This window comes from Podarcis cretensis, assembly GCF_951804945.1.
Source record: "Podarcis cretensis genome assembly, chromosome: 15".
Classification (NCBI taxonomy): Eukaryota; Metazoa; Chordata; class Lepidosauria; order Squamata; family Lacertidae; genus Podarcis; species Podarcis cretensis.
In genome coordinates, this window is record NC_137185.1 from 16,311,056 (window position 1) to 16,328,652 (window position 17,597).

A 17,597-nucleotide genomic window follows, 5' to 3' on the forward strand; every position below is an offset into this window, starting at 1 on the left:
TGCTGTAACTTAAAAGGCACCCACCCCACACTGTTTAATTCTACTCTGGGAAGGAGCTGTCTTGAAACTACTGGTCTTTGCCACTTCTGTCTGCCCAGAACATGCAGTCTGCAGGTACAGACCCAACCTCACTGAAGCTAAGCAAGGTCAGTGACCTATTACCTGATTGGGAATGACATGTGTGTTGCCTTTGCTGGAGTATAAATAAGGAAATAATTTTGTGCTATGCAGATCCATCTGAAGTGGGCAGACCTCCTCCATCTTTCAGGAAAACCCAGGGGTCAGTTGGCTGCTGCTGCCTTTGGGAAATACCTCCCGCTAAAACAGAAAGACACTCTCCATCTCAAGCAGTTTTGTTTTATTTTAAATCAACATAAGCAAGGAAAAGAAATTGCACATTCACGCTAAAACCCTCAACAGGAATGATCCAAGTCTTCATTGCGACGTTTTCTTTTTTTAAAAAAAGTCAATCATTCTCCCCATCCTCACAGACGTCATCATCCCACTCACACAGTTGACGCTGGCACTCTGCACGCAATCAATGGAAAGGATGCAGCCTGGGGTGGCGGGGAGGATCCCAAGCTGTTTCCCTTAGCAAGCTCAGGATGTGGTGGCTACCTGGCTGGGCAGAGACGTGACTGAGGTAAAAGGAGAGAGGCAGCCCGAGCTCAGGAAGCACCTGTTGTCTCCACCTTCACAGAATTGGGTTTCTTTTGGGGAGGGGGAGGGATACAAAGGGTGTTCTTAAAGACAGCACCATTCCCATAGCAAGGCACTGCTCTGCTTACTACCAGCATGCCAATGTCATTTATCCACAAGGCGGTGATCTGTGGAAGCCTCATTCTTTTATAAACCTCCCCCACCCCACATCCAGGGGCTGGATGGAAGCTTTTGGCTACTGCCTCTCCAATAGCCCAGACAGAACACTCACCCCCCATGCCAGGCACCCTCTAAATGTGCAAGAGCTCTCAAGCATTACAGGACAGACAAAGCCACATCCACATTATAAAACAAGAACATGGAATGGGACGGGGGGGGGGGGAGGCAGGCGAGGGGCTCCCAGCCTGAGACTGTTGCTGCCCAGCCACCTCCCACTCCTCAGAGCTCCCCACCCCAGCTAATTTCCTAATGAACAGCTTTGCACTTTCACACACTTCTATGAACCAAGCTTGAAGGAATTCAAAGGCAATTTAGCTTAAATACAAAAATAAAGTTTCATTTTGTTAAAAAATGTTTAAATATTTTTTTTCCTTAAATTTAGAATTAGGCAGGCTCACGCACACACTCTCACACCGTTGTCTCCACTGTATGAAAAAAGCTGGCAGACACTGCACTTTCGCGCTTCAAGAGGGAGGTGGGGGGGGAGAGGAGCTGGGATGTTCTTTCCCAAAATGAAGGGAGCTCCTTAGAAGAGGAGGGGGTGCTCTTTTGCTTGCTGGAGCCTCTTGCAAGCAGTGCTGTGTAGTAGGGCAGCCGGCGTTGTGCCATGGCAACCCTGGCAGACTGCAGAGCCCTCCCACATTAGAGCCTCTTCTCTCCCACCAAAATCCAGTGCAGGGAATCAAAGGCGCTGGAGCTGTGCAGCCCTGCTAGGGAGGGCGGCCTTGCTATACCTCCCTCTCCTCCTCCCAGATGACGCACATAGAGCCGCCCCCTGCTTAGCACTGCCAGCCTCCCAGTCTGAAAACTCCCGAGTGCTTGGCTCCACTCGGCACACGTAGCCATGCAGCAGCGATGCTGCTACCACCACCGTCCACACCCAATTCGGCGGGGTTCGTCTCCCTTGGAGACAAGACAGCCACCCCCCAAAAGAAATGTTTACAGCAAGTCCGGCATTACCAACATGCCGCCACACATACAATTAAATTCTTCCTCCAAACTCGATTCACAGAGCAATTGAGAAAAAAAAAAGGAAAGGGAAAGAAAGAACACATTCTGTGAGCAGAACAGACAGACGGATGATTGGGGGGGGGATGGAAGAGGGCAGGGGCTCAAGTGAAGCAGCAGCAGCAGCAAGGGGGTGAGGTGGGGAGCTACCTCTTCACTCCCACCCCAGCATCTCCCTGACTGCGGAGGGGGTCCCAGCCACGGAGGAACAGTGATTAGTGTTTCGGCGAAGGGCCCCCAGCACAGTGCAACCATGGAGCCTCAGCGAGGTGGTTTTGCCAGCTGCAAAGGGGCTCTGAAGGTGGTGTGGGCCACAGCATCATAGGAAAAGGACCCCAAGCCCTTGGTGTGTGGGGCCTCTGCCCTGGATCAGGAGAACCTTCTGCCACTTGACTCCGGGAAGAGGGGAGGGGGCTCCAGGTGGAAACTGGCACACTGCTGCTGGCCTCCTCCCAGCTCACTGCCCTCCCTTGGCAGCCAAAAAAGGGAGCAGGTTGAGGTAAGGCAAGAAAGTGGATGGGAGGGAGGAGGGATCCACAGGGGGCTGCTCACATGGGGAAAGGGAAAGTAGCCGATATGTACAAAATTTAATCCAGACTCAGTCATGGACTGTTCAAGTAAAAAGGGCTTGGTTTCTCCTGTCCCGTTTGAGGGGGTAAAAATTGCTCTGGGTAACTTCCTGCGGACGTCACAGACAACGTGGCCCCTAGGCCAGTCAGTCCTGCTGAGGGTGAGCTGTAGAAGCAGCAGCCTCCGTTGGGCAGGTGCTGTGCCCAGGCCAGTCTAGGCCCGACAGCAGGTTGGCCGGGAGCTGGAGCCCAGCCAGGAAGTCTCTCTTGGCTACTTCTTTCGGGTGTGCTGCCTCCGGGCTTGTAGCCGCTGGCGAGAGCCAGTCTTGGATCCTGCCCCAATGGAGAAGGTGGGGGCTGGGGGTCCTGCAGGGAAAGACAGAGAAGCAACAAGAAGCCCCCATATCAGTCTCGGCTACATAGACCGAAGTCAGAGGGCTCACAGCAACAGCCCCTTCTGCCCCGCAGGGCCAGCTGGATGAGGGGGAAATGTATGTTGGAGTATCCCACAGCCCCCCCATTCACCCAACCCCCTCAAGTTCATGGGAGCAAGGAAGCAGACAGAAATGCTGCCCCATAAAACTCTGCTCATCTTCCCAGACTCTTACCAAAAGGAGGTCCGGTACTTCCAAAGGTGGGGGTGATGGATGATCCAAAGGAAAGGGTGCTGCCCCCCACTGTGCCCGCTCCTGGTGCCGGTGAGCTCTGCCCAAATGTGGGTGGTGGAGCTCCTAGAAGACCAAAAGGTGTTGAAATGAGAGGCCCACCAGAGTAGGGACATGCATCCAAGGGGAAACAAAGCCAAGATGCTAGTCTCTGCGCTTTACTGCATGGGACTGGGAGTAAAAGAGCCAGTCCTTCTCTGCCTTTGCCCTCCTATGCAAGGCCAATTGGACAGAATGAGGCAGGTCAGTCTGGACCCGCGTGTCTCCCAGCCAAGGGAGAAATGTCCCCCTCCTCTCTCAACATGCCTCAGTCTGTCACTGACATGGAGGACTGAAGCTTCATGCTCCAAAGCGCAGCAGGAAGGCAGAGCGAGTCCACCTCGGCATCTGTGAACACCCAGAGACTTTGCATGATTTATTCTGCTGTCAAAATCCAGGCTTTGGGAAGATCTAAAACTTTAGACTGGGAGTGGAGGAAAAGGGATGGAAATAAGGAGGAGGGAGGAGCATGGATGTAAGACCTGGATCCAGGGGAGTGAGTGTACACAGAACATCCATGTGGCAGGGAAAGCGTTTCTCTCCTCCCTTCCCCTACGTTTAACAGATTGTGCCTGACACTGTCTCACAAATTCTCAGGCTTTCCAAAGAGAAGAGGGTGAAGAATGGTGACAGTGGGCAAATGCAGTTGTATTTACAACCTGTTTTTTAAAGGCGGCCAACCCTGAAGAGAAAGGAGCTAGGGGCATGGCTGCAGCAGACCCACCCTGCCCTCCACCTCCCTTGCCCAGGACCCAGGTATGTGTGTCCATCCCAGGTTGGGGAACGACTCACCTCCAAAGGCTGGCTTGCTCTCTTGCGTGCCAGGGATGTTGAAAGCGAAACCAGAGCTCTGGCTCTGGGCCCCCAGAGGGTTTTGTGCCAAAGAAGATCCAAAGGGTGTTGCCGCTGCCGCTGCCCCTGCTGCCCCAATCTGTCCACTGCCAAAGCTAAAGCTCACGGGAGCCGCTCCGGGACCTGCAGTGCCAGCAGCAGCAGCTGCACCCATGCCAAAGGCATTGACTGCTCCAGGGGCCTGGTTGGCTGCCCCAAAGCTGAAGGGAGTGGGAGCTGAGCTCCCAAACACCGGGCCTCCTGCACTGCTGTTGCTGCTCGTGGTCTGAGTGTTGGACCCAAAGCCCGACGTGGCGGAGGTCGTGGCTGTTCCAAAGGAGAAGACAGAGGTGGTGGCTCCAAACGCTGGCTGGGTGGTGCTTTTCGCGCCAAAGGATGGTAGGGGCCCAGTCCCACTGAAGGGTGTCTGTGAGGGGCTGCCAAAAGCTGGTTGGGCCGCTGGCTGGGAGAAGCTGAAATGAGATTCAAAGCTCACAGGCCCTGCAGATGGCTTGGTGGCTGGCTGCTGACTCTCGGCAACTGTTGTGTCCAAAGCCAGCTGGCTGGTGTCCGTTGGGTACGGAGGCGGTGGCTTGGAAGCCGTGCCAAAGCCCCCTGTGAATGCAGAGGCGCCGGACCCAAACATCAGGGGAGGCTGTGTTGTGGCCGAAGGGGCCGTTGTGGCGCTGCTGTTGCCAAAGAGGCTGAAGCCTGCCGTGGTGGTGGTGGTGCTGGGAGCCGCCTCTGTGTTGCAGGAGGGTGCCTGGCTGAAGGCAGAGCTCACCAAGGGGCTGAGAGTGGGATCTGTGGGGGCAACCTGCTTGCCAAATTGGAAAAGGGGAGCAGTGCCGCTAGTGGATGGGGCCCCAAAGAGCGAGGGATGCTGGGATGATGCGGTGGCAGAGGTGCTGCTAGGTGCAGCTGTGGAGGCCGGCATGGTGGGCCCAAAGCCAAAGACTGCCTTGCTTGAGGAGACAGCTGTGGAGTTGGCTGTGGTGGAGAGCAGAGCTGCTGCAGTGGTGGTCACAGTGGCCTCCAGGGGAATGGGGAACCCAGGCGTGGCTGTGGTGGTGGAGCTGCTGGCGGGCAGGGTGGGCACGGGCGCCGGCTGGAAGGTGAAAGGCGAGGCAGCTGCCACTGTTGCAGGAAGAGCTGAGGTGTCTGGTGGGGGTGGAGCCCCAAATACGGGCTTGAAAGTGCTGCTGGAAGTGACAGGAGGAGCAGCCAAGGAGGAGGGCAGAGTCCCAGTAGCTGGGGCAGGCCCAGTCGTGGTGGTGCTACTCATGGAGAAACCCAGCCCCTCGCTCTTCACTAGGCTGCCAAAGACGGGCTTGAACATGGGTGCTGCCTCAGGTGCAGGAGAGGCAGTCGTTGTTGTTGACACAGGGGCTGCAGGAGGGCTAGTAAGAATCCCAAAGAGAGTGCTCGGCTTTGGGGCAGAGGCAGGCCGTGCTGGAGTCTGGCCCAGCTCAGAAGAGGCGGCAGCCATTGGGCTGCAGGTGCTGCTGGCAGGCTGGACAGCACTGGAGGAAGAAGACAGTGCTGTAGTAGCCAGGGGCACTGGGACACCGAGTGACAACAGTGGGGCCTTGGTCACCTCAGGGGAGCTCATGGGCATGGAAGAGCCCAAATCCAGGGAAGGAGAAGGAGCTGACAGTGGAGGGGTCTCTGCAGCAGAGCCAGGACCTGGAATAGCAGGGGAGGAAGAGCATTGTCACTATACCAGAGAGGAAATGCTGCTCAACAGGGAAAGCTCATTAACAACGGTTCTCTGTTTTGCATCAGACAACCACTATTTTCTCTCAATGCCCACCCAGCCTCCTCCTTCATCAAATATCAGAGTCTTCAGCTTGCCTTTAAGATGCGGTGTCAAATGTTAAATCCTGCAACTTGTATATTCTCCTTCAGCCACCCCAGCTGTGATTACATACAGGGAGGTTGAAGAGGGCCGAGACTTACGGTAACTTATCTCTCTTGACAGAAACTAACATCTGCACACGGCAAAGAAGCAAATTGTGGGGGAGGGAAGTCTGTGCCCTCAAGAAACTTGTCAGGAATTCCAGAATACTGTGCCAACCTCTCTCTCCCCACCTCCTCTGATGTAGTTAACTTTGTCCATTAATCCCTGGAAAGTGGCTTAGAGTAACCAGCTAGTTTTGACCTGAGACTTAAGGTCACCCTGATCTTAACAAGACTGGACATTCCTCAAGGAAAACTCTTCATGAAATAACAAGCAAGTCTATCGCACATAGGAGCGGGGATTCCACAGACCACGTTAAGAACAGCCACTTGCAACTGAAACTCCCACCAGCTGTGGGGTAACACTGTTCAGCTTCCTCCAGTCCCAACATTATACAGCACTGCTGGCTGTGGCTGATAGGAACAGCAATCTCAGAAAGGGAAACATGCCTTATAGAGCACACACACGTAGAGCAGGGGCAGCCAAGTAGGCACCCTCTCCCCACATGTGGTTGGACTACAGCTCCCATAATGCCTAGTGACTGGCTGTGGTTGGCTGGGGTAGGTGGTAGAAATCAACATCAGGCTGGCAATCCTGGAAGAGGTTCTCCTGCAAGAAGGCACTCCAAATTAGAGAAGCTCCCATGGTAGGAAATTCTGACTCCTTGAAAGGAAGTGTCACCCAAACTATTTTTTGTGCCCCCTTGAGAAACTGCAATTGATCATGCTTTAGCCCCCAGGGTCATCAGGTGCCCTCCACCAGATAAAAACCCCTCTGGAATCTCCCTCCCTCCCTCCCTCCCTCACACACCCCTTTCCAAACCAGCATGGCTAGGTTTCTGCAGCAGGAAGGCAGGACGCCCTTGGGAAGAGCTGCACCCTCAATCACATCATAGCCAAGCTACTATCATCCCCCAAGGCCTCCCCAAACCACTCACCAGCTTGCCCTGAGGAGCTCTGCCCATCTTGCATCTTCTTCAGGCTCTCCAGGAGGGGGTTGCTGCTGGCAGCTGTGACAGCCAGCGACACAGGGGTGGACTTGTTAGGTACTGTCCCGAAAGACAGGGTACTGGGTGGTGAGGTCATCGGAACTGAGAGTCTGGGAGTGGAATCTGTTGGGGAGGACCAGAATTTAAGGAGCAGAGTGCTTAGGGCTTAAAAAAAATATATTAAGCAGGATATAAATGCAGAATAAACCCAGGGGCACCCAAACACAACAACCAAGGAGGCAACCAAATGTACAAAGCCAATTGATAGACCTGCTATTCCTGAGAGCCACTAAAGGGACCTTCTTGAGGAGATCCAAAATTCCCTGTTTTCTGTTTTATTTTACTCTGCAAGCCCCTTATTCCAATGCCCTCCCCTCCCTAAACTTGAGGCAGTTCATACACAGAGGGGAGGGGGTGCTCCTACCAGTCTTGTCCTCCAGGACTCTGTTGAACCACTGCAGAGCAGCCTTCTTTTCTGCATCCAGGTCAGCAGAAGTGACAGAATAGCCCAGCTGAGGCGGAAGAGGCTGTGGAGAGAAGAGGAGGGACATTGCTTGCTTCAGGTGAGCATGGCAGTCCAGTGGGCCCCCAGAGGAAGGAGGGAAAGCCCTCCAAGGGGCAGCAGAGGCAGCAGCCTGACACCAAGACAGTCTACCTGGCTCAGCCTTGTTTACACTAGGGGCAGTCAAAGCGGTCAGCAACCTTTGACTCAGTCAAGGCAAAAGGCAGTGAGTCAAGAGCTTGGCACTCATTCTCTCTCACTCCAAGCTTGCCCTCAAGGCCAACTAAGTCCAGAAAAAGGAACAGAAGAAGCGTACCATGGTGAAATTATCTTCCCGCCGAGTGGAGAGCAACTGGATCTTCCGCTTGCGCTTGCCAGTGCTGCCTGATGAAGGTGGCGACACTGGTGAGCTGTGCCTGCTCCGCAGGGGCATCTCTGCTGCTGCAAGAAGAAGAGGCCAGAGTTCGTAAGCCCACGGTTTTATGCATGAGGCCCTGCCCAGCCAAAGGAGGCTTGGGATTCTGCAGCACTGGTGGCCTGTTTCTAAATACTGTCACTTTAAGCTTCTAATAAATCCCAGGTGGACATAATGTGAACATGGGAAGTGAGAGGAAAAACCTTCTAAAATGGGGTGGTTGAGATGTGTAGCATCCAGCCCTCCAGATGTTGCTGAACTACAACTCCCCTCACTCCTGAAAGCCAGGCCAGGCTGAAGGCCAGGGATAGCGGAAGCTCCAGGGAGATTTGGACTGCTACACGTTAAGATACACCCCCTGCCTCCGGCCATTCTAAAGTCTTCCCACCTAGCCTGTATTGAGATAAACATTCTGCCTGCCTGCCTGCCCGCCCGCTCCACCCACCAAGAGTTTTGCACTTGTTCGTTTTTTGCTTTAAGATCATCACAGCAGTATCAATGCCACATCAATTCTGGTTCCTGCTCCAAGTATGTCCACCTTTTTATTAGCAAAGCATTCCTTCCCCCCCTCCACCTGCCTACTCACACTCATTCTTCTCTGCTGGCGCCTCCTTGTCTGTCCTCACAGGCGTGGAGTTGATGGACTGGTGAGACTCGTCATCCCTGGAGCAAAAGGAGAAAGCCAGTGAGACCTGACTCTTGAGGACTCATTGCTCTCAAGACTCTGGCAGGTGAAGGGGTTTAGCTAAGGAAATGTATGCCTTGGAGGACCCTTGCTATAAAAAGTACCTTGTGCTGCCCCAAAACACCCACATTAAGGAGTCAGCTTTCCCATTTCACAGAATCCTTCTACCCAAAAGAGGGACCTTGCCTATTCAAAGGCAAAGTTGGTCTTGTACAAGACCTCTAATGCTTTCACTCAGAAACAGCACTCTTTTCCAGAGGGCGCATCAACATAGGAAAACTGTGGCAATGTGAAAGGAAAGGGAGGTGTTGCTCTGGATGGGAACCATGGGGAAGGGGGGAGTCCTTGAACACCCCCCCCCCGGCTGGCCTCCTGGCCCTTCCCAGCCTTGGCCCCACACTGCCACAAGCAGGCAGGGAGAAGGTGCACTCACGTGAGGCTGGCGTTGGGGTATCTTGCTTTTTTGTTCGGCCTCTCAGGTGTCTGAGAACGGGAGGATGCTGGGCTGGAGAGAGGAGAGGTGCTTGGGCCGCTCCTCTTCCACACCTGGAGGAGGGAATCAGCAGAGGCAGAGTGAGATGGCAGCATCATCTCTTAGCTGAAGCTCTAGTGAAACCACTTAGCACAGCCTCAGCCAACCTGAGGCCTTTCAGATGTTGCTGGGCTACAGTGCCCATCAGCTCCAGCCAGCAGATTTAATCCAAGAATGGAGAACCTATGGCAGCATTTGAGGCATTGTTGACTGGAACCCCCATCACCCTGACCATTAGTCGTCCTGCCTGGATGGGCTGCTGCAGTCTAACAGCATCTGGAAGGCACCACAGATGCCCCCTGTCTTAACAGATATGAAATGAATGAAATCCTGGAACACGGCAGAAGTCACAGCAAGATCAGAGTAATGCAATTACTAAATCTTGCCTTCTATATTAGCCAACAGATGAAGTAACATACTTTGTAAGCATGTTCACACCCTTCTGTTCTCTCATATAATTCAAGATGAAAGTGTTTTCATGGGGGCTTCCAATTCAAGCACTGACCAAACCCAGACTGGCTTCATGTCCACCAGGTAGCTGGGTGAAGGGCCAACCCAGAGAATTAGAAGATAAAATAAGATGAAGTACGATGATGCAAGGAGTCAGGACACGGAGCAACAATGTTCCTAGGAGATGAAAATATTTTTGGAACTCTGAGAGGCCTTTCATGTTCCATGTCCTAAAGGCATTTCATTTCAGGGATAACTTTCAAAGATTAACTAAAGCTACATGCTGTCAGCTGGGCCTTCTACAAGTGGGAACTCTCAGGGGCATCTCAGTTGTCCAGTGTGGCTTTGCCATCCCCATGTTCAATTTTATATAGAACTAAGGCAGCCTTCTGCAAACTGGGCTCCAGATGTTTTGGACTATGACTCATCAGTTGCAGTCAACACGCCATGAATTATACCAGTTGAAAATGTATAATCTCTAACAATGGGGGGGACGGGGACCTAAGCATGACTTCTCAGGTATAAACTTTTGGTTTTTTAAATATCAGAAAAACAATTTAAACATTTCTGTTGAAGTTGAGACTTAAGATGATGAAGACCATTGAAAAATAAGTACTGTAACACTGGATTTAGAACTACTGATTTTCTTATTAATTTACACAAAGGGATTGCCGCTCAGTTAATATATTATGACTTGTGATGCTAAATATCTCCAGCCTCCCTGACCATAGGGAAAAGAAGCCAAGGGACCGGCACGTACCTGTGAGAGGCCCCGGGTGGAACTGTAGGAGCTGGCGATGGCATTGCGGATGGAGCTAGGGATCCCCCCTACAGGCAGGCTGTTGATGGAGCTGAGGGAGGAGGTACGTGACCTCTTGGAGGAGCCTTCTTCCAGGCAGTGGGACAGGAGGAGACAGCGCTTCAGGGAGCCAGGCCTAGGGGCAAGAGGCAGAGATGGCAGTAGCACGGTGAGCCACCTTCGACAGGGCTCTCCTTCTGTCAAAGCCTTGCTGGGAAGATGGCCTTTTACAGAAATCACCCCACAATTCATATCCAGAAGAGCATGGAGAGATTTGCCAAACCTTGAACTTCTCTCCACGCATATGAACAATGGCCTCAATCTGCCTCTCCTAGCATAACCATGTGCACAGCATTTCAGTGCCAAAGGACACATGATGAAGCAGATCCAATTGTGGTTTCTCTCTTTTTAAAAATACTTCAATGCAGGCGAGGGGAGGGGAGAGGATAGAGGTCAGGCCTCTGAATTTGATTGGTGTAACGAGTACTGCTCCCCTACACTCCACCATTATTTGTCAATACCGTTAGGAGGAAGCCTTTTTCCAGGCATAACTCTCAGTACTTACTTGGGGACCAAAGATGCTGGGGCGCCGTTGGCCACCAAGGGCTCAAAGGCAGACTGTCCACTCCCACTGCTATCATGGCGCCTGGAAGGGGGGAGAGAAAAGGGAAAACAAGGTCTTCAGAAAACCTAAGAGCGTAGCTGTCACAAGCATGGATCCAGCTCATTACGATACTGAGCAAGGCCAACTCAGCTCTCAGCCTGGCAAGGCAAGGGATGACATAGTGGCGGATGCCAACAAGCTTGGAAGACCCCAGTTTAAATCTTGGTGCAACTTAGCAGGTGATGCAAGGGGCTGGTGGTTTACCATTTCATTCATTTTTTGAAGGGGGCTATTCAGAAATTAGTCAAATGGTTTTGAGAGAGGGGTCTTGCTCTTTTAGATTTTTCAGCTAATTGAAACTGAAGTCCATCTCAGCAGCCTCTCACCCTCACCCCCACAAAGCCACATTGCAACAGTGCCATGGTCCAGTTTGGAAGCAAAGCCAAGCCAAACCGTAACTGAGCATGAGGCTGAGAATGTGTGGGTGTAGCGTGAGAATCATGATTGCCACACTCCTCCTCCTGGCTGTGCAACCTGTATGACATAGCAATACAGGCTTGGGATTTGTCTCCCCCATGCAACCACAAGCCCAGTTGGAGGCCCACGGAGGAGGAAAAGCACCTGCAAGCACCTGAATACTCAAGCACTTGTGCACAGGTCCCTTAAACAACCGTGTAGTTCACTCACTTAAGAGACTTGGGGGATATAGAGAGTTCCAACAACATGTAGGAACCTGAGGCTCACTATGTCACCAAGAACCCACTCCAGCCTTGATAGGGGCAAGGTACGACTTGGGTTGTTTCTGCCTTTTCTCAGTGATTAAGAATCAGTGGTTCTGAGGCAGACATCTTCAGTCCCAGGATCTCAGCTCCTTTGTGCCCTAACAGGTGCTGCTGGCAACCAGACAGGCCACTGCTGGCTGTTACCTCCTCTTGCTCTCCTGGCCACCTGGGACATTCTGGTCCTCCTCTCCCTCCTCCTCCTCCTCCACGGCCCTCTTTCGGCTCTCCCTGAGAGCACTCAAGACCGTCTCTTTGGCGCATGGGTCCAGGGTACTGTTGGGCGTTGAAGAGAAAGCCACGGGGGAAGCCAGCTGCTCCAACCTGTTAATAGGAAGAAACAGTAGTCATAAGGAATCGGAGCTCTCCCGCATCCCAACAATATGCTCTCCCTCAGGAGGCAAGGTGTCCCCACCCGCCTGAATCCAGTGAGATCTTGTTGGCAAGAGTTATGGCTGCAAGGAGTCTCTCTCCACATCAGCCTGAGGGCTTGCTCATGACCTCACAAAGCTCTTCTAGGCAGCAAGCTGATGCTGATTAAGAAGTCATTCTAGGGCCATCAGCTGAAGAGGAGGAAGAGAGGGTTGGCCGCTCACACCAACCAATCAGGACTGGCCTAATGAGGCAACAGGGCCAAGTGAGATTTAGGCTGTGTATACACCCCAATTTTACAAAATCAAAATCCACCAGAAGGGATCTTCCCAATTTCTCCTAGCTCTACCCGGTCATTTTAAACATTTATTGGAATTGTGTTTTAGTCTGGTCTTTTTGTAAGTGTTTGGGCTTTTTGTTTTGTCTTGTTGCATTTTGTTATGCTTACTGTTTGTTGCTTTTGTTAATCTTTTGATTATTAAAAAATAAAAAATAAACCCATGAAGGAATTGTTTGGCTTGGGACAGATCCTAGCCAGAGACTTACAGTGGGGAACGGCAGAGGCTGCTGTCTGGTCGAGCAATCTTCACTGTCACAGGGCTCCGGGCCAGGCTGGAGTTGTGGACAGACAGCCTGTTTTTACGCCGATATCCATCCCAGCAGACTGAGGGCAGGGTCCCCAGAGAGGTGTACTGGGCCTGTTGGATGGGGTAGCGCCGCCGAGGGGACAGCATAAAATGAGGTGATGCAGAGAGGTGGTCCCTGAAGAGAGAAAAGAACACGGGTCAGTCAAGACAGAGGGAAAGAAGATGCTCAAAGAACGGCTGGTCTTTCCTCAAAAAGTACCAGCTGGAAAAGGAAACCCTCAAACTGAACAGGCAAGTTCTCTTCTTGGCCACTACAAGGGGTTTCTTTTCACAACCATGATCCACTTTGTAAGAAGAACCTGGGGGAAACTACACATGTTCAAAACCTGAGCAATGATGGTGCTCTGAGTGTCGATAACCTCAGCCACAAATAGCAAGACACATGATCCATCAGTTTATACTGCCGGTTGCTTTACTGCCCTGGCAAAATACTTGGCAGACACTGTCCTCACTACACCAACCTGAACACTAGTGCAGCAGTGGCTGGATTCAAGTGTGGAAGGCTTCTGTTATTCATCTGAAAGATATACATCAAACAATCTCCATCTAATTGTTAAAATCACTGCTGAGCTGTTAAGATCACCTAACCTAACAAACACACACACATGGAGGTTGTGAAGCTCAGATATATCACATCAAATGCATGGCATTCTACTGAACACCCACATGAGCTTGTGGAAGGAGAGAGGGGTTCCTCTAACAGTTTAAAGTTGGCTGATTCATGTTCTAAGAAATGAGGTGCCAAAATGGGCTCCCCACCTACTCCATAAGGAAAAGTCCTGCCCCAGCAGGCTCTCAAGACAGGAGAGGGATATGCTGGAATGCTTTCCTCAATTCCTTAATGTAAGGCAAGCACATCAACATTCAGGTCTTCTATGACTTCAGGGGTGCCTTTATGTAAGGCAATTTCCTGCAGAAAACAAAAAGGTATTTCTCTCTTCACAGCACACATTTCCTGGACTTGCCATCTCTGAACTCATCGCAATGCAGAAAGTTTTGGACAAGGCACTTCCACACAAGGGACTGGAATGAAGATGCTGAGAATCCATTCCTCTGTGAGGAAACAAGCAGATCACACTGCAGCTACAAGAACCACCACACCCTGCATCCTGATGCTTCTCACATTAGCCATCCTGGAGTCTCTGGGAAGCCCCTAAGCAGGGGGGAAGGGGCAGCAAGCCTTCCCAGCATCTGACTCAAAGGGAAGCTGCCCCTGAAGATGTCTGAAGGTTCCGTTCAGCCATCAACAACCCTCCTCCTCCTCCTCTGAACATGCCATCTAAGCCAGGGGCCAACACTACAGCTTGCAGTAAGCAAGCCCCATGGATTAATCCTGCCTATAGGAAGAAGCATTTTCTTGTCTACTGACAAAGTAATCAGCCACCTAAGGTTCCAGTCTTATGGTGGAAGGAAGTCTCCATATAATCTCACCATTTCCTATATGCCATGTGTAATTTGGTAAACATCTATCTAGTCCCTACCTTAGTAGTGTTATTTGCTGCTAAACAAAAAAGCCTCCAATACACTAGCCTTTTAGAACACAAGAAGCTGTCCTACATAGAGCTTGGACCAAACTGGTCCACCTAGCTTAGTACAGTCTGTATTGATTGGCAGAGGCTCTCCAGGGTCTTCAGCAGGGGACACTCTCAGCCCTTCCTGGAGATTCTGTCTAGGACTCTGTCCTACCACTGGGACACAGCCCTACCCTTCACAGGAAAGCTACTGCCAGCAAAAGGACACACGCCTGAGTTGGGTCTTTTTCTTTATTGTTTAGACCATTTACACACCTAACTATTCTGTCTGAAACCAACTTCACTCAAAGTGTCTAACCTGCCCTTTTAAAAATACGATGGTAAAGCTGATAAAGAACAAACAACAGAATCTCTCTCAACACAGTCTGGCAGCAAGCACAACTGTTGATCCCAAACTGGCACATTCAGCCTTGAGAAAAAAGCCTGGCTGGTCTCTAGGCAGTGATGGGGCTCCCTCAGGACATTCAGCACCCACTGCTTTCAACTAAAGCACCTGGATTAGCACCACACAGCAGGGTGATTAAATGTTCCAAGGCTTTGAATGAAAGTGAAACAGGAGGGAGGGGAAAGGAAACCTGAGCTTTTCTGTGTTGGAAGCCCCAAGATGAATATGACAGGAGCTCTAGAAAAAGAGCAGCAATAGATGGGGAACTTGGAGGGATAAAGAAGTCCAGGATCTGATACTAAGATAATTTAATGAGAAGGGAGTAAAAAGACAAAAGCTGAATGACACTCCAGTGCACTGTCAAATGAAAAGCCTGGCCAGCCAAGTTATTGTGACTAATTGCAACCAGGGCCAAGAGTGGGAAATGATGCAGAGCAGAAAGAGCAACCGGAAGTGGGAGGAATGCAGTGAGGTGGGCAGGAGAGGTTGCAGCCCACATGCTCCTCCAGGCCACGCTGGGGGAAAGGTCTTGCCTGAAACCAAGTGTCCAGATCTGCCCTAAGCTCCCTTGGTCCCCCACAAGACCTTTACCAAGGGCCCCCCAGAGACCCCTCTAGCAAAATCACTCTCTTCTTCCAAAGTTATCCTGGAACCATCATAGCTACAGAAGCTGCCTCAATACAAAAGGCTAAACCCTGGGGAACAGAAACTGCACTTTTAGGCAGGAGCTCAACAGCAGGCAAGAGGAGTGCCTTGCCCCACATGCAAGTGAGAGGGGTGTATGTTGGAGAAGGAAGGAAGGAAGGCTGGGTTCAAGGTGTGGGAGGCGAACATGTGGATGGTTGAGGGAGCTTTATTTTGCACATCCACGTGCCCAAAGATGAAGACGGAGCTCCCTAGACAAGCTGAAGACAACCAGTGGAGCAGGAAGAATAATGGACACGGTCAGCTTCTCTTCGGTTTGCTTTCCCATCTCCAATAAATGGGCATGTGCTCTGCTGGAGGCCCTGCACAAGCAGCAGGCGTCTTTCTTCACCACAACCCACAACCCCGCATGTACAGAGTTTAAAAGAGCGCTCCTCTCTTCCCCCGAGCACGGGTGGAAGTTGTGGAGAGAGGAGTGTGACAAGCTTCTGCCCCCTAAACATGTGCAGAGTGCAGAAGGGCGCTCCTTTCTTCCGAGCGTTCTTGGGTGGGGGGCGTGGAGAGAGGACTACCCGTCGCCCTCTTCTTACCCGCAGCTCCCTCTTTGATGCTGCTGCTGCTGCAACTGCCGCCGCTTCCTTTCGGGCAGGACCGGGGCCGGTGAGGCGTAGCAGCATCCGCCCCCCATGGCAGGGCCCCCGTTGGCCAAGGCGGGGGAGAAGGCGCGGTGGGGCAGCGACGGCGGCCCCTTCATCTCCTTCCCGAAGCCGCCGCCTCCCGCCGAGGACGAGGCGGCCGCCCAGGCTCCCCCGGCCGCCGCCGCCACGGCCAGCGAGAGCGCCGCCCCGGACAGGCCCAGCAGCAGCACCAGCAACGACAGCGACGCCGCGGCCGCTGCCGCCGCGGCCGCGGGGAAGGCCCAAGCCCGGCCGCCCTCAGACGACCCTCCGCCTCGCCGCCGGCCCCGCTGCTGCTGCTCTCGCTCGCGAGGATTCCGCCGCCGCGACGGAGGCCACCAGCCCCAGCCGGGCCCCGACGCGCCGCCGCCCCGAGACATCGAGGCCCCGACGCGCCGCAGCCGCCACGGCCGCCTCAGCCACTCGCGCTCTTCCCTTTCCCGTGCCCGGCATGCACCGCGCGCCCGCGCGCGCCCGAGGAGCAAGGGGGCGTGGTCCGTGGAGCTCGTCGGCGCGGGGGAGGCGGAGGGAGGGAATGGGCGTGGCCTGGAGAAAACGAGAGGCCTCTTTCTGCGAGGCGGAGGGGAGGGAAGAAAGGCGGGAAGGAAGGAAAGTGGGGCGGGGCACCTGAAGCGCTGAGGTGAATCTCAGTCGCTCGCTCTCCCCAGCCTGGGTTGACCCCTGGGCAGGCGGGGATTCAAAATGGTCTCCCTCCCTCGGAAGTGTCCCCGAATTGGCCATGAGAAGAGGAGGAGCTCGGCTAACAGGTCATAGAAAATGTCTGGCCACAGAAGGAGCTGAGGAGATGTTCAGCAGCGGTTACAGTCACAAAAAGGGGGAAACAAAAACCACGAATTAGGCGAATAAATAAGAATAAAGTAGAAACAGTAATATAAATAAATTAATAACATGTATCAGTAAGAAAAACAACGCACACGGGGGCAACAATCCCCTCACGGAGGTAGACTGCGGTGGCGCTTGGAGGTTCTGGGGCTGCAGCCAAGCAAGTCCTCCCAGTGGGCTGCCTGTTGGAATAAATTCACCAATGATTTATGTTATTCATTTCAGTGGGTCCACTCGGAGTAGGACTAAGTAAGTTAAAATCCTCTGATCAGCTGCCCTGGGTTAAGATCCAAGGAGGGGAAAGGGGAAAGGCAGTGCTGGTAGACTCATCATCTGTCCTGCACCTCAGCCATGAGTAGCCAACATGGCGCTTTTAGCATGTTGCTACAAGACTCCCAACCGCCATCAGCCCTAGCCAACATTGCCAATGTCAAAGGTTGATGGGAGCAGGAGTCCAGCAACACCTGAGCTCCCCACATGCGTTCTCCACCTCTGGTTAGAGCAGCCTACTCTGATGTGGCCCAGTAACCATGTATATTGGATTGCAGCCTTAAACCAGTTTAAGGATTATCCTTCCTCTTCAGGAAAAACTACCGTAGTTCTGTGAAGGGGAGCTCTCCAGACGCAGCAAAACACAGCTTGAAAATAGATCTATTTTTTTACCCTTTTAAAATAAGAGGGTTAAATGTGGGGTACTTCTTTGGCTGTATGTAAACCATCACCACCCTCTGGCATGGCACCCATTATCAACCCTCACCTCGGTGCAACCATCCAATGAGGCTAGATGGGAA

The 17,597-nt window shown here is 52.5% G+C and overlaps 1 protein-coding gene across 1 annotated transcript; it reads right to left on the reverse strand.

Annotated features, from left to right (window-relative positions):
- Window positions 1–343: 343 nt before the first annotated feature.
- Window positions 344–16,359, reverse strand: POM121 (POM121 transmembrane nucleoporin). Its single transcript, XM_079954496.1, has 13 exons — window positions 15,877–16,359; window positions 12,624–12,839; window positions 11,853–12,029; window positions 10,888–10,968; window positions 10,284–10,458; window positions 8,975–9,087; window positions 8,443–8,519; window positions 7,758–7,882; window positions 7,364–7,466; window positions 6,889–7,062; window positions 3,953–5,677; window positions 3,065–3,187; window positions 344–2,822 (listed from the first exon to the last, which is right to left on the reverse strand). Exons 1-13 carry the CDS (start codon window positions 16,341–16,343, stop codon window positions 2,728–2,730), a joined length of 3,651 nt encoding a protein of 1,216 aa, XP_079810622.1. The 5' UTR covers window positions 16,344–16,359; the 3' UTR covers window positions 344–2,727.
- Window positions 16,360–17,597: the final 1,238 nt, after the last annotated feature.

What these genes read in the sequence shown, in the direction of transcription:
- POM121 (XM_079954496.1), bottom strand. Translation starts at nt 16,343, where the DNA reads ATGTCTCGGGGCGGCGGCGCGTCGGGGCCCGGCTGGGGCTGGTGGCCT. An exon ending in GCCAGCAGAGAAGAATGAGT is followed by an intron (nt 7,883 to 8,442) that starts GTGAGTAGGCAG and finishes TTCTTCTTGCAG; the next exon opens with CAGCAGAGATGCCCCTGCGG. An exon ending in GAGCAAGCCAGCCTTTGGAG is followed by an intron (nt 3,188 to 3,952) that starts GTGAGTCGTTCC and finishes TTGGTCTTCTAG; the next exon opens with GAGCTCCACCACCCACATTT.